General features: G+C 40.1%; 1 protein-coding gene across 6 annotated transcripts in view; it reads left to right on the forward strand.

Annotated features, from left to right (window-relative positions):
- The first annotated feature begins 62 nt into the window (after positions 1-62).
- Positions 63-21,609, forward strand: part of ZNF674 (zinc finger protein 674) — a 29,170-nt gene continuing 7,623 nt past the window's right edge. The window contains exons 1-7 of one of the 6 annotated variants that reach the window (XM_074324017.2): positions 63-183; positions 935-1,042; positions 3,496-3,540; positions 5,505-5,612; positions 7,450-7,576; positions 7,896-7,991; positions 20,163-20,183. In XM_074324017.2, the coding sequence (XP_074180118.2) occupies positions 7,543-7,576; positions 7,896-7,991; positions 20,163-20,183 (151 nt within the window). In that variant the 5' untranslated portion in view covers positions 63-183; positions 935-1,042; positions 3,496-3,540; positions 5,505-5,612; positions 7,450-7,542. Of the gene's footprint in view, positions 220-934; positions 1,043-3,495; positions 3,541-5,504; positions 5,613-7,449; positions 7,577-7,895; positions 7,992-20,162; positions 20,184-21,609 lie in introns of all 6 variants that reach the window. The other 5 variants (XM_019717409.3, XM_074324016.2, XM_019717410.3 and 2 more) reach the window with 5 other exon arrangements.

Here is a 21,609-nt window from a genome sequence, read left to right on the forward strand (position 1 = left end):
GCCATGTTGGCAATTGGTGGCGGGGGTGGGGGGCGGGCAACGCTCCTGCGCGTGCGCGCCGCTCTGAACTCCGGCTCCGGGGTGACAGAGTGACGGAGCGGAAGTGCTCTCTTGACCCCGAGGGTGGTGGGAGTCCCGATGTCTGATGTTCTCCGCCCTGCGTTGTCGATTCCTGGGAGCAAAGTAAGGGGAGGCGGAGTTGGGGATGCGCTTGATGCGGTGGGTCCGAGGGACTTTGTGCTGATGTTTGCGCCCCAGGGGGTTGAGTGACAGGGTCGTGGGGGTGTGTATTGGGGGGCGGACTGTGGGGGGTCAGCTAGTGATTGAGTGATTCATCCATTTTCTGAGTTCCTAGTGAATACGAGGCACCGTTGAATTTCACATTAATCTTCACAATAGCCCTGTTGAGTAGGTACTATGATTATCTTCATCTTATGTAGAGAAAGGAAGAACAGAAAGGCTCAGAAACCTGTCCATAGTCACACAGCTAGTAAACCGGGGGAGACTTTTTTTTTTTGGTCATTTAGCACTTATGCCTTTCAAATGTACCCTAAACTTATTTATCAAGTTTGTTGCTTACTATCTACCCTGCTAGACAACAGCTCCACAAGATTGGGGAACTCTGATATTTTGTTCACTGATGCATCTCCAACACAAGGAAGTAGAACAGGTACATAGTAGGCACTCACCTTTTTTACTGAATAAATAAAAGCGGCAGAGCAAGCAGTCAGCTTGCTTGGAGCCTGGACTCTTCTGAAATAAAGCAATGCTTAGCTCTTCGTCCGGTGAAAATTAAGCTCTTGCTAAATGTTACCTCTTAAAACTAGAATGAGGCACTGTGCCTCCTGGTGTAAAGTAAAACATTTGGGCTTTCCTCAACTTCACTCCATAGAGGTTGCTCATTGCATCTCCTGTGTGGTCATTGTCTTTCCAGAGTCAGGATGCATAACTGAGACCACTGCTCACCATTGTTCAGACTCCAGTTTATCTGCCCTGGGCTTCCTTGGTCTGCAGAAGACCCAGTCTGAAGCCTCAGAAGAAGGTGAGTTCCTGGGGTCAGAGACGGTGACCAGGTGCTGAAGTGATGGTCCCAGTTGAGATGCATTTATCTTTGAACCCTTTGGTCCTGCCTTCTCAGGAACCAGCGAGCTGTGAGGGGAATTGGAGTAGAAGCCTCAGCCCAGAGCCCAGACCCAGATGCTCAGGGCAAAATGAGGAGGCTCACAGGACAGGGGGTCCTAGAACAGCTGGACCCACAGTGGCCTCTGTCCCTCCCTCTGTCCCAGCTGAGAGAGAGCAAAGCTGGCATGCTGCCTCATCTTCTAGCCATCATGAAGGACTGGGTAACAATGAGCAGTTGGACCCTATTGGAGGAGAGAAGTGGAAGTTAACAGACCATTGGAGGGGCACTGCCTGCAAGGGCAGGATCAGGCTGGGAAGGATCACTACCAGCCTCATGGGGTTTTCTCCTCTCCTAACACACTTGTGCACACAGCATTATGTTTCCTTCTTTTGCCATTGAATATTGCTGGATTTGAGTCAGTCCTGTGGTAGGAAAGTCCCACCTGCCTCTAAGAGGTGTTGAATCTTCTCTACCCTGCCTACAGTGAAGAATAGGTTTTCTTGTTTGTTTTTAGGTTCGTTTGTTTTTTAATTTGTGAGATTTCAGAGTCCTCTCTAGGTATGCTATCATCTAGTTCTGCCTCCTTTTGATACTCCTGTAATGGAGAACATGACTTCCTAAGCTACAGGTGCTGAACCCTGTTGTCGCAGTATTGCCACAGGGATTGCTACGGTAATGATTGCTCTGCACAAAAGCTCTTTGCCGAACCTTTCTTTTCAAAACTGCCCAACAAGGAAGAGCATGGCCACCAGATGGAGCTCATGGGAGAGGGGAAAGGGATGGGGCAGGAACAGGGTGGTGGTGGGACAGTGAAGGGTGCAGGGTGCAGGGGGCAATGTCAGCTCCATTGGAACTGACCAGTGCTGTGCCCCTCACCTCCCTCTCAGGCCTGGTTTGTCTCCTCCCTCCAAACCACAGTAAGACATCCCTGTCCTTCAGACTTTGCTCGGGGTCTGTCACCTGTAAGGCTCAGTGTGATAATCAGTGATTTGTAATAATTTTAAATTTATATTTGACTAGTAATTAATACTCACTGCCAAAAATGAGAAAATGCAAGTAAACAAAAAAGGAAAGGTGAAATCACCACTCAAAGGTAACTGTCAACATTTTAATAAATGATCTTCTAGACTGCTCTTCCTTCATGCATACATACTGCCTCACAAATGGGATCACTCTGCAGTTGCTTTTTTGTAACCTGCTTTTAAACATGTTAAGAAATAAAAACAAGATTTCGTAGCATTTTTAAAGCCCACATGGTATTCCCATTTTGTGTTTCTTATTTTTTAGTGGAGTCCCATTTGCTGGAGGTTTAGTTGCTTCCAGATTTTTGAATGGTGGCAACAACTACAGTTAACATCCTTGCAGATTTGTGCTCATTTATAATTGCTTTTTAATGATAAATTTCCAGGAATAGAATTATTGAGAGAAAGGAGATGTTATTAATAGCTTCTGAGAAGATGGGGGTTTTTTTCTGTTTTTTTTTTTTTTTTTTTTTTTTTTTTTTTTTTTTTTTTTAAGATTTTATTGGGGAAGGGGAACAGGACTTTACTGGGGAACAGTGTGTACTTCCAGGCCTTTTTTTTTTTTTTCCAAGTCAAGTTGTTGTCCTTTCAATCTTAGTTGTGAAGGGTGCCGTTCAACTTCAAGTTGTTCTTTCAGTCTTAGTTGTGGAGGGCACAGCTCAGCTCCAGGTCCAGTTGCCTTTGCAAGTTGCAGGAGGCGCAGCCCACCATCCCTTGCGGGAGTCCAACTGGCAACCTTGCGGTTGAGAGGACGCATTCCAACCAACTGAGCCATCCGGGAGCTCAGCTGCAGTTCAGCTCAAGGTGCTATGTTCAATTTTAGTTGCAGGGGGCGCTGCCCACCATCCCTTGCGGGAGTCGAGGAATCAAACTGGCAACCTTGTGGTTGAGAGGATGCGCTCCAACCAACTGAGCCATCCAGGAGCTCAGCGGCAGCTCAGCTCAAGGTGCCGTGTTCAATCTTAGTTGCAGGGGGTGGAGCCCACCATCCCTTGCAGGACTCGAGGGATTGAACTGGCAACCTTGTGGTTGAGAGCCCACTGGCCCATGTGGGAATGGAACCGGCAGCCTTCGGAGTTAGGAGCATGGAGCTCTAACCGCCTGAGCCACCGGGCCAGCCCTGAGAAGATGTTTTTAAACACAAGTTATACATCTGTCCCGGAAGTGAAAAAAATTCCGCATGCAAAACCCACATGTGCTTAGCAGCATCTCAAGGGAACAGGCTGGCGCTACCAGACCATGTTTCCAGATTATTCTACCCAGGGTGCAAAGGTGATTATTGTTAGGCTGGTGATGATGGTCTTATGTCTGTATGTAGTGATCTTAACCCTTCTAATTCTGCCTTTGTAGATCTGCATCCTTTGTCCAGGGCAGAACAGGATGGCCATGTCCCAGGTGAGTTCCTCATTTACTTTGTTCCTCCTACTTTGTTTCAGGTGAGCTTGAGGCAGCTTTTGGGAATCTATATTGTAACCTTGAAAAATCTGTTAATCCCCTCTGCTCTGGCTGTTTTCTGTTCAACCTGTAATCCACCTTTGGTTACTCCGTTCTTTACCCTCCCCACAAAAAAAGAATATGAAAAGATAGAAAGACAAAGACTTTTCTCATCTACTTCTTCCTCTGGGAAATGCACCTCATCTTTTTTCTTTTCCTTTCCAGAGAAGATGTTTAAATACATAGATTCACCTTGCTTCTTCCATTTCTTCACTTCCAGTTCACTTTTTGTTTTTACATTATGTTTAAAATAATGAAAGTAAATCCATGCTTAATAGATATAAAAAATAGTAGCCAAAACATCCCTATTTCTCACCACCATCCCATACCACGTTCTTCCTCAGAGATGCCCACTATTAACAGTTTGGTGATAATATGGTACGGATGTATTGACGTAAGTTTAATTAACTAAAAATAGATACATGCATAATGTTGTGTGTGTTTTTGCACCAATGATATCCTACTCCCATACCCATCTTGCTTTTCCCACCTGATTATATTCTGGGTAGTGTTACTCATCAATACATAAAGATTATTTCAGTTCCTATTTCATGGCACGGATATACCATTTAACCTTTTCTCTACTCATGGATACTTAGGTTTTCAATTTTCTTTTTCTGTTATAAACTGTGCCTCTTGAACAACCTTTTATGTGTCTATTTGTCCAATAGTACAGGTATTTATGGAGAATACACCTGGAAGTTAGAATTTTAAGTAAAAGGTATTCACACTTCAAATTTGCCCTCTCAAATCCGAGGCTAATTACTACTTTCACAACATTGTAAAGACCACATCATTTCTATGTTTAATTTTTCCCAGCTGTTAAATCATGCAAAGGAATCCAGTTCATTTTATGAAGCCACTTAACCTTAAATTTGAAGAAGATACTACAAAAATGTAAACTATAGACCATTTTCATTTAAGAATACACATGCCAAAATTCTAGAAACATATTCTGAATAGAGCATTAATAAATTGAATTGAGCATTTAAAAAAGTAATTTGTACACATTGTAAAAAAATTCAAACAAAATCTTTGTTCAACAAAAGGTGAAAAATAATTCTCCCTCTCATCCTGTCCCTGTCTCCTTCATTTTTTATGAATTCATCCAGAGATGATGTATGCATATCTATGCATCTCGATATAAGAATCCTTTTTTCTTTTTATTTCTTTTTCACACATTACAGCACATTTTTGTCCTTTTCATGATCATCCTATTTCACTATGTATTTGATCACCCCAGGTTTTCTCACATCAGCACTCTTGACATTTTAGGCTGGATAATGCTATGTTGTTGTAGAGCGCTTTTGTGTGCATTGGATGATATTTAACAACATCGCTGACCTCTACCCTCTTGATGTCAGCACCCCCTTGTCATGAAAATGAAAAATTTCTACGGACATTGCCAAATGTTCCCTGGAGGACAAAATCACCCAAGGTTATAGCCCACTTAGGAAAATGGCTGCTTGATATTCCATTGGCTGGAAATACCATTATATATTTACCTTTCTGCCAGGGATGTATATTTAGAATATTTCTAGCCTTTTGATGCCATAGACAGCATAGTGATACATATTGATGTACATTTCAGTTTGTATCCGTGTAAGTATGTCTGATCTGGAAGATAACTTTCTAGAGGTCAGAATTCTAAGTCAAAGGCTATGTGCATATTGAATTTTGACAGCTTAGGGCTTCTAAGCCAGGTGGCCCCCTGTGCTCACCAGTGTGGTCATGGTCACTAGCACCTGAGCTTTCATTTGGGAGGGGTGAGAGGAGGGAGTGGGCTGCTCTGAGAACTCCTGCAGATGACATATGCGTGTAACTGCCCTTCTGCACACTGTTTCCTGTCTCATATCCTTCTGCAGAGCTGAGTAAAACTGGTGCCTGTTGGGGCCTTGTGAGTGCAAAATGTCTTCTTGAATTTAAGACCACCAAGTATGGGTGTGACAGGATGGAATCCAGAGTGTAAATAGGTGGGTTATTGGAATTCGTACACTTAGAAAAGTGAGTTCTTGTTTGGTGGTGACAAGCCAAACATAGACTTTCCTTTTATTACTTCAATCTGCTGATGAGGCCAGATACAGACCCTCTGGCTTCCTGTTGTTTGTCTCACAATTGATTAGCTAAGATTAGAACTGTTGGTCGTTGTAAAGGAAAACCCCAGTTCAGTCTCCTTCTGTATAGGAGAAAAACCCAGTTCTTTCCTATTGTGTCTTTCTTGTGTTTCTCCTTTACTACTCATACAGAACACTTCACTTCTGATGCATCTAGACCACAAATACATGGAGGTTTTTTCTCTCAACAAGCAATTTTCTGTGACCAGGTATCCTATAATTTAACTCAGTTTTAACATTAGCTACCACCTGGAGATAGCATCACATCCCGCAGGTTAAGGGCTCAGTCCCACAAGACTGCCTCCACCCCGCTTCTGATGCGAGTCACAAGCCCAGTTTATAACCCGTGCTTCTGATCAACTAGCTGTAGGTCAGAGGTTCCAGTGATCCCTCATCGTGGCTAATTTGCTAGAGCAGCTCGCAGAATTTAGGGAAACACATAAAGGATATGATGAAGGATACAGATGAACAGCCAGATGAAGAGATACACAGGGTGAGGTCTGGGGCGGTTCTGAGTACAGGAGCTTCTGTCCCTGTGGAGCTGGGGTGTGTCACTCTCCCAAGATGTGGATGTGTTCACCCACCTGTAAGCTCCCTGAATCCCCCACTATAGGGATTTCATGGAGGTTTCCTCACGTAGGCGTGATCAATTATTAACTCCATTTCCAGCCCTGCACCCCTCTCTACAGGATGGTGGTTGGGGCTGAAAATGCCAAGCTCCTAAACATGGTTTGGTCTTTCTGGGGACCAGCCCCCATCCAGGAGCCCACCCAGAGTCACCTCATTAGAATGAAAGATGCTTCTAGTGCTCTTATCACTTAGGAACTTACAAGGGTTTCAGGAGTCCTGTGTCAGGGATGGGTCAAGACACATATTAGAACAAAAGATGTTCCTGATATTCTTATCACTTAAGAAATTACAAGGGTTTTAGGAGCTCTGTGCCAGCAACCGGGGGCAGAGACTAATATATATCTTTTCTATGATCTCACAGGCATGACTGTGTATCTGTGTTTAAAACTGTTCTAGTGCTATATCCTCTGTGAAGCCTTCGGTGTCAACCCCAAAGAGAATTGACTTCATCTTCCCCTCTGTTCCTAGTCCTACCTCTGTTACTGCCCTCAGTGGGCAGCCCTCCCTCTTTTTCTCCCTCCCTCTCATATATGAATGTGTAAGTGTTGTTGTTTTTCCTCTATTAGACCAAAGCTCCTTCAGTTCAGGAGGTGTTACTTTTTATTAATCTTTACATCCTCAGAACTTATCAGCTTGGCCACTATTCAATAAATATGTGTTGAAAGAATGAAATTCCAGGGTAAGATATTTCTAACACTTGATCTGTTTCTTCATAAAGCTTAAAATAATTTTGTTACATAAACACTGTATATCCTATATGGTGTCAAATTGTAGACAGTGAACAGCATAAAACAATTATATAGAGAAAGACAATGCAGTGTCATGTTTACAAATGTGAGTGTGGAAACCAGACTACATGGATTTTTAATCCCTAATTCCTAGCTGTGTGACTTGGGTGAGTAACTTTACACTCTGTGTGCCTTTGTGTCCTCATCTGTCAGGGTTCTGAGTGGGGGCAAAGATCGAGATCCTTAGGACAGACACAGATTAGGCATTCTGTATACATTGCATATGTCCACTTCCCCGAGCCCAACAATCTGGGCTAAACAGTAATGTACTGTTGCAGGAATTGTTGACCTTCAGGGACGTGTTTGTGGACTTCACCTTGGAGGAGTGGCAGCAACTGGACTCCACTCAGAAGAACCTCTACAGGGATGTCATGCTGGAGAACTACAGCCACCTGGTCTCTGTGGGTGAGGGACCACTCCACAGTGTGACTAGAATGCCCCCACTCGTGTCTCCCTCTCTCGTTTGCTGCACGCTCAGGGACATCTGAAGCCCTGAATGAATTCAGGCCTAAGGCTCACTGTCAAGAATTCATAATCCCATTTGCACCCTGTACAGGATGTTTGTGCTCTCGTCTTCTCTGTGAATGTTCTGCATGAGGGGCAAATAGCTGTGCTCATGGGACAGTCACCAAGGCCAGACCATCCTCAGCCTGCAAGGATGAGCCTCAGTTTTGGAATGCTTCCAGCATTAATAACAAAGTCCTGTGTCATTTCCCCACCACAGGATACCTGGTGGCCAAACCAGATGTAATCTTCAGGTTGGGACACGGAGAAGAGGCCGGGAGGGCAGATGGAGAACCCACAATGCAGAACTGTCCAGGTGAGCACGCACCAGCCAGTCAGGACAGGGGAGGGGAACCTAGCAGGGCAGTGAGAGCTTAGCCTTGCAGGCATGCCCAGGAGCTCTTAGAACCCTCAGCCTTGGGGACACAACTCAGGTCTGATGAAGTGAGTTGTTGTGATATTCACAGGGTGCCCCCACCTAATGCCCTTCTACAAGCCCCTTGTTCTTTCTGGGGTTGAGACAGGGTGCCGCCACTGCTGTTCCTTAGATCCCATCTTTACCTTCCTGCATCCTGGTTGGCTAATGAGAAGTGCCAAGCCTTTTCTCCTGCCTTCTCCCCTCCTTTCTGGAAGTTTTTACACTTTCTCCCTCTCTTGGGCATTTGCATTTTCATCAAAAGAGAAGTAGATGCAGGTGTGATATTTCCTCTTTATTTGGCATACTGTGGGTCCTTTAAGTCTGAGACTCGCAGTCTTGTCTTCAACCTCAGAGAAATTATCCTACCTGGTTTATTGGAGTTGGTGTGGACAAAAAAATATTTGCTAGTGAACTTTAACTCTACCAGGCCAGGTACCCACATGTCTTTGTCTGCCCTCACGATGAGAATGAACAGTGTCAACCTTCACATAGTTCTCTGTTTTCTTATTTCCTCTCAGCTTCTCCCAAAGCTGACTTGATGATACCTGTTTTCAGATTCCTCCTTTTATCAGTACTTCTCTCCCACTCACCTCTTTTGTCTTTTGTATTATCTATTTATTCAAAAAAATACTAAACTGGAGAGGACATTACTCCACGGTGGCGGGCTTCAGTGAGCAGTATCTCAGTCCTGGGCACAGCTGCTTTTTTCCATGTCTGTTTGTTTTCCTGTTTTTTGCTCTGGGCCCCTCCTGGGGATTCAGAAACTCTTCAGATATTAGTCTTTGTCTTGTCTCTCCCACTCACAGTGGCAACTCAGTGGGCCCATCCCAAAGAAGTCTGTCTAGAGCGCTGCTACTGTTCCATGTGGTGCATAGACCAGCAGCCTGGGCGTGTTGGGCTCTAGGTAGAAATGCAGACGTTTGGGGCCACCTCAGACTGACTGAATCTGAATCTGCTTTTCAACAGCTGTTAGAGATTAGTGTCACAGCTCCATCTGTAGTCAGACTCGCCCAGCTGACCCCAGGTGACTCCCGGGTGGCTTCCCCACAGCCCATACCTCCCAGGGCAGTGGCACCCTCTCTTTCTCGGAGCCTCCCTGTTCGGACACGCACCCACCTCCCGGTAGCTTCTCCCAGGGACATTTTGAGGTACAATTTCCTCTTTATTGCTCAGTCATTCCCATATTTGCTGCACTGTAGAGATTCGTCAGGATTTCTGGTCTGCTGATGGCATGCTTTTTCCCATTTCGAGTATTTCCAGGGATTGTAATGACTGTGAGTCTCATTCATTTCAGTGGTATCCTGGAAGGAGGAAAAGCAAGCTAGAGGTACAATCCAGCCTTGGAATCCCAATTCCTTTATATAAAAACTGCACAATATTAAAAGTAATGAAGACTCATGTTAGTGTAGGAGTGCAGAACATGTGGGTTATAGAGTAATCCTAATGCATTTCCAGTCACACCTCAAAGGACAGCCTCTTCTCACAGTCTCTGGTTTTAATTCTGATGAGCACCTCCCTGGATTCAGGGAATACCCCACACCTGCATTTCTGGAGTTTTCAGTTTTAGCTCCCTTCTAAGAAAGATACAGCTGTAGCTGAATTACACGTTGGCGTTCTGCTCCCCAGCTCTTCCACAATTTTTGTTCAATTTTTATTTTTAGTTTCTTTATTTTGTTGGTTCTTTGTTACATTGAATAATTTTGGAATCTATCCTAAATACTGGTGATTGTTTTGTTGTTTTAAATCTTTATTTATCATGTAGTAAACCTGGTTACATTCAGACCATGAGTTTTGTGTCACCTTCTCTGGGTGTTACTTGCGATCAGTTCAGTTTTCAAAGGCTTTGCTGTGTTCCTTAGGGTCTGTGCTGCGTATGCACCATGCAGGTGTTAGCTTGAGACCTGAGTGGTAGTTTAAGTCTTTGTGCAGTTTAAAAGGCTTTGCTGTCCTGCTTCAGGTCTCTCAAGCATGTGTCACTCAGGTGTTCCTCTCAGACTTGAGCTATGGTTTAAATCTTAGTTTAGTTCAGTTCTTAGGGCTTTGGTATGAGGCTTTGCTTTTCTTTGCATGCACAGCCCTTGGATGAACTCATGGCTTGTGGGGGTTCATATGCCATTGGGATAAAGTCTTGTAAAAAAAAGAGTGGGCATAAAAAAGGAACCAATATATGGGCTGCTTTTCCACTTTTTGACTTACCTTCAGAGTATGCCTGCTTTTGATTACTTGTCAGAATCCCCAAGTACTTGCTTTACATATGTTGTTCAGGGTTTTTAGTTGCAATAATCAGTAGAAGAGAGAGGCTGTAGAGGACATACTCCATTGTGGCCAGAAATGGAAACCTCAATTTCATTCGTTCTTACTTGTATCTTTATTATTTCTGTCCTTCTGCTAGTTTGAATTTAATTTTCTCTTTTCCTAGTTTCATAAAGTGGAAGCTTAGAGCATTAATTTGATAGCTTCCTTTTCTAATATTGTGAATGCTATGACTGTCTCTAAGTACTGATTTAGCTGTCTTAACACCTTTACTGTGGTATAATTGACATACAAGAAATTGCACATATTTAAAGTGCACAATTTGATAAGTTTTGACATATACACACCCATGAATCCATCACTACAACCAAGATAATGAAGCCATAGAACGAGTTGGGAAGTATTCCCTCCCCTCTTCTGTTCTTTGGAAGAATTTGTGTAGAATTGGAATGTCTTCCTTAAATGTTTGATAGACTTCCCCAGTGAAGTCATCTAGGACTGGAGTTTTCTTTGTGGGAAGGCATTAAACTACAGTTTCCATTTCTTTATTAGATATTGGGTAATTCAGATTATTTCTTGAATGAACATTGGTAATTTGTGTCTTTAAAGGTGTTGGTTCATTTCACCTTAATTGTCACATTTACTGGCATAAAGTTGTTCATAATATTCCCTTATTATCCTTTTTATTTTGATAATCAGTGGTAGTCTCATTTTACTTTTAAAAAAGTCTGATTGCGTGTAGTAGTGAAAACAGGCAACTTCATTTAAAGGAAGATTTGTCCCCCAGTTAATGCCTGCTTCAGTGCTTCAGGCTGGAAATTTTGAGTGGTAGAGAAAACACACTCAGCTTTTTCTTTCTTTACTCTCTTAGCCAGCTCTTCTCGCTCCACCTCACCTTCAACAACTAGGCCATCTCTGTCTCTTTGGGTGAAGCAAGTAAGGAAGGAAGGAGATACAAAGGACAGAAATACTTTGACCTAACTAATAAAGATGCAATCTGATATTGGTGCCCTCCACATGTGGCAGATTCCAAAGACCAGTTCTTCCTGTCCTTGGTACTTTTTTGGTTTCCTTGCTGATTCCCCAGCTAGGTCCCCTGACTACAGTTTCCTCTTAGCACAGCAGTGTCTCTTTTCCAACAAGTTGTTTAACATTATCTCTTTCTCACCCCCAGTCTCCAGTCCCATAGTACACCTCCGATCTTTTTGCTGAGGTCACCTTGATGCTAGCAGAAAGCTCTCTTTCCAAAGTAACTCAGCCCTCCTCATTTCCAGAGGGTCCATATCTGGCTCATGGAGTGTGTGTGTGTGTGTGTGTGTGTGTGTGTGTGTGTGTGTGTGTGGTGGGACCTTGATCTCTTTACCCCCTGTGCAACCCCTGCCACATTCAGCCTCAGCCTGCCTGTCACTGATAAAGTTTTTCTAGATGCAAATCAGGTGCCAAGTCCTCTGTGTCTCCCAAACTCTAGTGGACATATATCAAGCAAGTTGTCTTCTTCAAGTCCTTCCTAGATTGGGGGTGAGGCAAACATACTCCTCCCTCTTCTATTGTTGGAGAGAGACAATGTCGCAGCTTTCCACCAGCTCTCTCCAAAGAAATTTTCTTCCTCAGCTTCTTCAACCTTAAAACTCTTCTACTTTTAAGGTGTATGTTACTGCTAAGGGACGTTAAGTGACTTTGACCTACTCCCTTTAAGCCCTGCAAAGGTCTCTGAACTGGGGAAGCACTTGGTAGTATTTTATTACCAGCCTTTGCAACAAAAAGAATGGTATTTTTTACACTTACATTTTTTGTGTGATGCTGTACATGGATTCTAATAGCATGTTAAACTAATTCCCTGAGAACATGGATTGCAATTGGCTGGGAAGATACAGCTTCCTGAAATAGCTAAAACTTCAGCTTTTGAACAGGAAGCATCGATGTTAAAATGCGGAGTTCTGTAACCTTATGCAGCCAAACCAATGGTACAAACAGTGCATGATTTAGACCAGTGCTACCCAATAGAACTTTCTGCAATATGGCAATATTCTTTCTATATATAGAATTGTAGCATGGGCACACTGTTTACACTTTGGTAATCTGGGAATTGTGAATTGGTATCTTATAATTTTCATTTCCTTGATTACTAGTAAAGGTTATTTAACATTTTATATGGTATTGACTAGGATTTTCTCTTCTGTAGCTTGCCTGTTCATATCCTTTATTCTTGTTTTTGTTCAGGTTTTTATCTTTTTATTGATTTATATGGATTTTTTATATAGTGTAGATTTCAATTTGGTGTGTAGTCAATATCTTTTCTTAGTCTTGGTTATTGATGGTATATTTTTAATTTTATTTTTTTATTAGTTTCAGGTATACAAAACAATGTAATAGTTAGACATTTATCATTTATATCCCTCACAAAGTGATAATCCCCCTCCCCCCATCCACTAACCCTCTGACATGGCACAGAGCCATTACATTTCCACTGTCTCTATTCCTAATGCTGTACTTCACTTCTTGTGACTATATTGTATATATAAAATTATAGTTGAGATTCATTATTATTCAGCTTCAGCTCCAGGTGTACAGTGCAGTGATCAGGCATCTACATCATCCCTGAGGTGGTCTCCCTAATAAGTCCCTAATAAGACACTTGTCCCTAATAAGACAAGTGTCCATTGCATACCCTACAAAATCTTTACAACATTATTGATTATATTCCCCAAGCTGACTTTTGTATCCCCATGGCCATCTTGTGGTTACTGATTGTGCTTTCTAATCCCCTCACCTTCCCCTTATTCTCATCCCCCCTCTCATCTAGCAACCCAAAGTTTTTCCTCTATATCTCTGAGGCTGTTTCTGATTAGTTCGTTCATTTATTCTTTTTTTAGATTCTACATATAAGTGAGATCATATGGTATTTGTCTTTCTCTGTCTGACTTATTTCACTTAACATAATGTTCTCTAGGTCCATCCATGTTGTTGCAAATGGTAAGATGCCATTCTTCTTTATGGCTGCGTAATACTCCATTGTATAAAAGTATCAGAGTTTCTTAATCCAGTCATCTACCAGTGGGCCTTTTGGTTGTTTCCATGGCTTGGATATTGTGTATAGTGCTGCAATAAACATAGGGGTGCATAAATTTTTTCAAATTAGAGTTTTGGATTTCTCTGGATAGATACCTAGGAGTGGAATTGCTGGGTCATAAGGTAGTTCCATTTTCAGTTTTTTGAGATACCGCCATACTGATTTCCATAGTGGCTGCACCAATCTGCAATCCCAACAACAGTGCACGAGGGTTCCCTTTTCTCCACATCCTCGCCAACACTTGTTTGTTGATATATAGATGATAGCCATTTTGACTGGGGTGAGGTGGTATCTCATTGTGGTTTTTATTTGCATTTCTCTGATGATTAGTGAGGTTGAGCATTCCTTCATATGTCTGTTTGTCATATGTATGTCCTCTTTAGAAAAATGTCTCTTCATGTCTTCTGCTCATTTTTTAATTGGATTGTTTGTTTTTTTGGAGTTGAGTTGAGTGAGTTTTTTATAAATTTGGGATATTAACCCCTTATCGGATATATCATTGGCAAATATCTTCTCCCCTTCAGTAGGATCCCTTTTTGTTTTATTGAAGGTTTCCTTTGCTGTGAAAAACTTTTTAGTTTGACGTAATCCCACATGTTTATTTTTTCTCTTACTTCCCTTGCTTGAGTGGATATATCAGTAAAAATATTACTCCAGGTAATATCTGTAAACTTTCTTCCTATATTTTCTTCTAGGAGTTTTATGGTTTCAGGTCTTACATTTAAGTCTTTACTCCATTTTTAATTTATTCTTGTATATGGTATAAAGAGGTGATCCAGCTTCCTTTTTTTGAATGTGTCTGTCTAGGTTTCCCAGCACCATTTATTGAATAGATTGTCTTTACCCCACCGTAAATTCTTGCTTCCATTGTCGTAGATTAAATGACCATAAGGCATGGATTTATTTCTGGGCTCTCTATTATGTTCCATTGATCTATGTGTGTGTGTGTGTTTTATGCCAGTACCATGCTGTTTTGATTATTGTAGCCTTGTAGTATAATTTGATGTCAGGTATTGTGATACCTCCTACTTTGTTCTTATTTCGCAAGATTGCCGAAGCTGTCTGGGGTCTTTTATGGTTCCATATAAATTTTAGGATTGTATGTTCTATTTCTATGAAAAATGTCCTTGGTAGTTTGATAGAAATTGCATTGAATCTGTATATTGCCTTAGGCAGTATGGACATTTTTTTTTAATTAAATTTATTGGGGTGACAATTGTTAGTAAAATTACATAGATTTCAGGTGTACAATTCTGTATTACATCATCTATAAACCCCATTGTGTGTTCATCACCCAGAGTCAGTTCTCCTTCCATCACCATATATTTGATCCCCCTTACCCTCATCTCCCACCCCCCACCCCCCTTACCCTCTGGTAACCACTAAACTATTGTCTGTGAGTATGGACATTTTAACGATATTAATTCTTCCTATCTATGAGCACGGTATGTGTTTCCATCTATTTGTATCTTCTTTAATTTCTCTTTTCAGTGTCTTATAATTTTCTGAGTACAGATCTTTTACTTCTTCAGTTAAATTTATTCCCAGGTATTGTATAGTCTTTGAAGCAATTGGAAATGGGATTGTTTTCTTAATTTCTCCTTCTGATATTTTATTATTGGTATATACAAATGCAACTGATTTCTGAATATTAATTTTGTATCCTGCTACTTTACTAAATTCATTTATCAGTTCTAATATTTTTTTGGTGAAGTCTTTAGGGTTCTCTCTATATAGTATCATGTAATCTGCATATAATGACAATTTTACTTCCTCCTGACCAATTTGGATGCCTTTTATTTATTTTTCTTGTCTGATTGCTGTGGCTAGAACTTCCAGCACTATGTTAAATAGTAGTGGAGAAAGTGGGAAAACTAGCCTTTTTCCTGATTTTAAGGGGAATGGTTTTAGCTTTTCTTTTGTTTCTTTTTTTTTTTTTTTTTTTTAGGGGAACAGGACTTTATTGGGGAACAGTGTGTACTTCCAGGAGTTTTTTTTCCAAGTCAAGTTGTTGTCCTTTCAGTCTTAGTTGTGGAGGGCGCAGCTCAGCTCCAGTCGCCGTTGTTAGTTGCAGGGGGCACAGCCCAACATCCCTTGCGGGAGTTGAAACCGGCAACCTTGTGGTTGACAGGACGCTGTCCAACCAACTGAGCCATCCAGGAGCTCAACGGCAGCTCAGCTCAAGGTGCCATGTTCAATTTTAGTTGCAGGGGGCGCTGCCCACCATCCCTTGCGGGAGTTGAGAAGTCGAACCGGCAACCTTGTGGTTGAGAGCCCACTGGCCCATGTGGGAATCGAACTGGCAGCCTTTGGCGTTAGGAGCATGGAGCTCCAACCGCCTGAGCCACCAGGACGGCCCTATATAAATGTTTTTAATTCTTGTATTTATGCTTATGAGTTAAAAATACAATGATAAATAAATAAATGCTAAAATTCCTTTATAATAGAAAAAACAAGTACCTAAATATCAACAAATAAAAATTTGAATTAAAAAATTAAAATGAATGATTTTTTTCCCCTGAAAGTTTGGGTCAAAAATATTGGTGTGGGGATGGCTGGATGGCTCAGTTGGTTAGAGCGCTAGCTCTGAACAACAAGGTTGCCTGTTCAATTCCCACATGGGATGGTGGGTTGCACCCCCTGCAACTAAAGACTGAAGACGGCGACTGGACTTAGAGCTGAGCTGCGCCCTCCACCACTAGATTGAAGGACACTACTTGGAGCTGATTGGCCCTGGAGAAACACACTGTTCCCCAATATTCCCCAATAAAAAAAATTAAAACAAAACGAAAAGGTGGGTGTGCGTTATACATGGGAGTGCATTATACGTAGCAAAATATGGTATTAGTCCATTTTTTTCCCCAATGTGGACATCCACTTGTACCATGCCATGTATTGAACCCTTTCCACAGTGGTGTGTGATGCCATTTCTGCCAGAGAGCAAGTTCCATATACATGTGGGTCTGTTCCTAGGTTCTCTATTTTGTGCCATTGATCTCTTTGTCCCTTTGCCATTATCATGCTTTATTCTAATGAGTTAAAATATGTAAAGCAATTAAACAGTGCCTGACATTTAGTCATGCTGTATAAAGGTAACTCTTATGCCAATCTTATTGTTACTGATGTTGTTGATGGCTGGTAGAATGAATCCAATCCCCCTTATCTCTTTTGACTCTGATCTTCTATATAGGAATTTTAGGATTAGTTTGTCAATTTCTGTAGAATTGTAGTTTGGGATTCTGATCGCAATTTCACTGTGTTTGAGAAGAGTTGAGAGTAGGTTGGGGATTGGCATCGGTTCACTGTTGAATTTTCCTATCAGTGAATTCTTATTTAGCTTTTCTCTTCTACCGTTCAGTAATGTTTTGTACTGGTCTTTGGGAAGTGCTTGCACATCTTTTGTTAAATTTATTCCTAGATAGCTGTTAGTTATTATTTGCAATTGTGATTGTGATCTTTTTTCCTATTGCATTTTCTAACTAATTAATTCTAGTGTATGAGAATTCTAGTGATTTTATATATTCAACATGTGCAGAAACCTTTCTGAATGCTTTTATTCATACTAACAGCTTTTACATTTTCTTGGGTCTTCTATGTTAACAGTTGTCTTCATAAAAACAATTTTGTCTTTTTTCCAATTGTATACTTTATTTCTTTTTCTCCTCTCATTCTATTAGTCAGTGATAGTGAGTTTTTTGTTTCTTTCTGGTTTTAATGGAAATAATGATGAGGACAATAATAGTAATGTAGTGATAGATGATATGTGAGTGCTTGCTGTGTGCTACAAATGCGCTGTTCTGTATGCTTTGTAAATATTACAGAGTTTAAACCCCCAAATGACCCTGTAGAGTAGGTTGTTATCTTCACTTTATAGATGAGATAACTGAGGAATAGAGGGGTTATGTAACTTCTTAAACTTTCACCATTAAGTGTATGTACTGTTGTATTTTGAAAGATACCTTTTATCAAAAGATCCTTCTATATTCCTAGTTTGCTAAGACTTTTAAAAAAATTATGAATGAGTGTTGTTTTTCTTGAATGCTTATTTTCTGCATCTATTGAGATGATAATTTTTCCTTTAATCTATTAATATGGTGGATTATATTAATGATTTTCTGATATTTAAGTGTTCTTGAATTCCTACACTAAACTCTACTTAGTTGTGAAGAAATTTTTAAATTAATTGAATTCAATTTTTTCATATTTAATTTAAGAATTTTGCATTAATGTTCAGAAGTGAGATAGAGCTTAGATTTTCTTTCCTTTTACTGTCCTGTCATTTTGGTACCCAAGGTTATACTAGCTGTATGAAATAGAGTGGGTACTTTTCCTTCTTTTTTCTAGTTTCTGAAACTGTACTGACTGAAGTTTACCTGTTTTTGAGAGTTTGATCGCAATCATCTACAAAAACATCTGGGTAGGATGGCTTTGTTTAAGGCAAGACTTTTGATTACAGAGTGAATTTTATCATTTTAAAAATAATTACTGATTTATTCAAATTTTTCTGTATCTTCTGTCAATTCTGGTCATTTTTCCAGACAATTGTTTCATCTGAGATTTCAAATTTACTGACCTAAGGCAGTATTCTCTTTTGATTAAAAAAATAGATTTCATTTTTATCATGTCTGAGTTTTAAAGAGTAAAAACAAATGTGGTAAAACTATAAAGAAAGTCACAGGCACGATAAACATAAAATTCAGGATCGTGATTACCTGAGAAGAAAGAGAATGAAATGGGCACATGAAGAACTTCAAAGGTAATGAGAATTTGTTTTTTAATGAGTGGTGGATATGCATGTATTTTTATATCACTATTCTTTATAATTTACCTATATCTTACAAAAGTTATTTAGAATTTCCTGCTATGTAAGATTAAGACTTAGCTCACTTCATTGCTCCTGCCACTCACACACGTACACACACAAAGATTTCTTGTTCCCCCACGTTCCCAATATGATTATACCATAACTGTGGTTTCCATTAGTACCATTGTTTACAACATTGTGACGACATAAACACTATACACAGCTGAGCCATGTAGTAATCTATGATTAATTTACCTTTACTACATAACTGTTTGTTTCCTTTGGTTAATAATTGTCTTATTTCTTTCATTTGCTTCTTTTTCTATATACTTGCCACCAGTTCAACTTAAATAATCCATGAGCAGTTGCCTAGACTGACTCTGAATGCTTCCAGAGTTATAAAGTGTTCCATCAATGTCATACCCCCGAGTTTATCTGGAGCTGTCTGACTGCTCCCTTCTGAGTGGATTCTCCTCATTCCTGGGTGTACAACCGCCATCCCGATGTCTCTCTTCACCATCATTCTGGGGATTCCCTCCACTTTCTCATTGTTTGACTCCCCATTTGCTTTATGCCATGCCTTCTTCCACATTTCATTGGAGCACATTCTTCCAGTACTTTCCTTAGAAAGAATGTAGGTCCATGGGAAGTAAGTTTTTTGAGATTTTTGAATATCTAAAAGTGTTTGTTATATCTTCATCCTCAATGGAGAATTGAGCATGAGGTAGAGCTCTAGGATGGACATGTCTTTTCCTTAGACTTTTGAAGGCATTACTCCATTGTCTTCTGATTTTAATGTTCCTTTTGAGAACTTTGAAGCTATTCTGATTATTGATACTTTCAATTTTTTTTTCTATCTGTAAGCTTGTAAGACTTTGCTCCTTTATCTCATGCCCTGTGCTATTTCTCCATGTGCCTTGATGTGGGATTATTTCACCAGTATGGCTGGGCACTTGGTAGGAGATAATCTCTACAGGGATGGATGCTCCTTTCTCATGCAAAGCCAAGATGCTGCAGGGCTAGATAGCCAAGTACATGTGGCAAGTCCAAGACAAGTGCAAAACAAGTCCAAGTGGCAAGCAAAGCTTTTAAAAAATCCCTTTTTACCTTGTCTGTGGGAGATTCCAAATTGACCCACTAAAAATAGGTACCTCATGCCAGAAAATCATCAGCCTCTAATGGTCAGGCATCTAGACTCCCAGAGGACAGGTGTTTAGCAGATCAAGCAGGCAAAATAGTGTATCCACATAGGGAACCTTCCAAAAGCTGAGTTCTCAGACTTCAGCCAGCTGTGTTAACTCCTCCCTCCACATTACCTTGATCGGTGGTTTTTACTGCTTCATGTGGATTTGAGTTACCATATGGTGTCCTTTCTTTTTGGGAGCTGAGCTCCAAGTTAGGCCAAATAGTGACAACAATCTGGGGATGGAGCTTTTGGTGGAGCTCCAAAACAGGTCAGCTGTGAGGCTGCCAGTTTTCACCCCTCATGGACCGCGGAGTTGGGGAACCAGCTGTTTGAGGTTGGGGGGGGTGGGGCGGCGCGGTGGGTAGCACCAAGTGAAACACCACAGTCTTAGTGGTTCTTATTGAGGTTCACTGGTTCTTCTTCAGTAACTTCTTACTAATTTGTTGTGTGCCTTTGGTTAATTTCCAAAGTCCTGAAATGATGAATTTTGATAATTTTTCCAGTATTTTCATTGCTTTCATGGGGGAGAGGATTTACTGAGGTCATCACTCCACTGTTTCAGAAGTCTTGCCTTAGGCATTTCTCTTAAAACTACAGAAAAGTACAGAAAATCATAATCATAACAAATACCCTTGTACTTACCCCCCACAGTTAGCAAATGTTAACATTTTGATATTTGATGTTTGTTTATTTTTAAAATAAAAGTGAAGTTCTGTTTTCCCCTCTTGAGTCCTGCTCCCCTCATTCTCTCCCTAGGCAAACAATATCAAGAATTTAGTGAGTATCCTTCTAATCCATGTTTTCATACTTTTACTACATATATTTGTATTTATAATCAATGTCACATTCTTTTTGTAAATTTACCAGATAAGTGTTCTCAAACAATAGGGGTCTTTCTCCAACTTGCTTTCTGTATTCAGTATTGCCCTTTGAACTTTACCTAGGCTGATAGTTACATTTAGTTCATTCATTTTAATTCCTGTAAAGCATTCCAGTATCTGAGTATCACAGTTCATTAATACATACCTCTATTGTTTGTTTCTAATGCTTTGTTGCTGTTCTTGTATATGTATCCTGCTTCACATTTGCAGAATTTCCCTATGGTATAACTACAAATGGAATACATAATAGAGTATGTATGTTTTCAATATTACTAGATGTGTTACCTTTTTACTCTCATAGATAGGATCGATTTGCCTCGTATATTTAAGAGGTTTGCATCTATGTAAGTGAAATTGCTTTATAATGTTCTCATAATCTATCCCTTTTTGCTTTTGTCATCAAGATCATTCAGTTTTGTATAACATTAAGCATTGTTTTACCAATTTTCTTTCTGTTAAGTGTCAGATATGTATCTTTCCATAATTTTATTTTCAATATTTCCCTCTCACTTTACTCTAATTGTCTTTTGAAAACAAAGAGGTGATTTTTAGAAATGCAACTTATTCTGGTTGACCTTTAATTAATATTTATTTATTGTGCTGTTACTATATGGATATTTCTTCTTTTATTGTATTTTCTATATGTCCTATTTTTCTTTACCTCTTTTTTCCTGTCTTTGCTGGATTTTCTTTACCTCCCAGCTTTTCCCCACTTTGGTCATTTTCCTTCTGAATAATGCAAGTACTAGGCATTATTCTTAGCCAGACTTTGTGTGTAGCAAATTCTCTCTCTTTTCTTGTCAAGAAATGTCTTTATTTTGTTATCTTTCTTTGTGACAATTTATCTAGGCATAGAATTTTAAGACAACAGCTTCTTTCAAGACTTCGAAAATGTTCTTTAATCTTTTGCCTTTTTTTTTTGCTGATAAACTCTGATGTTGATCTAATTGTTTCTTTATAGGTGACTTAAAAAAGTTCTCCATAGTAGCTTTCAACACTTATTTTCTGACTTTAAAGTCTTGTGGTTGCAGTGAACTGTGTCTAAGTGCAGATTTGCTTTTATTCATTTTTTATTAAATATATTTTCCTTTAAACAAAAATAGATCTATTGCTCATAACAGCTTCATTTTTTGTTTTTTCAGTTTTTTGAAATTCTATTTATTCTTTTAAAAATGTTTTTGTTAAAAATATAGCTAGCATACAATATTATATTAGTTTTACGAATATACCATAGTTATTCAACATTTATATACCTAAAGAAGTAATTGCCATAAATCCAGCAACCACCTGACACCATACCACACTATAACAATATTATTGAC

The sequence above is a fragment of the Rhinolophus sinicus genome, chromosome 18, assembly GCF_057876585.1.
Source record: "Rhinolophus sinicus isolate RSI-liver-muscle chromosome 18, RSI-T2T, whole genome shotgun sequence".
Taxonomy (NCBI): Eukaryota; Metazoa; Chordata; class Mammalia; order Chiroptera; family Rhinolophidae; genus Rhinolophus; species Rhinolophus sinicus.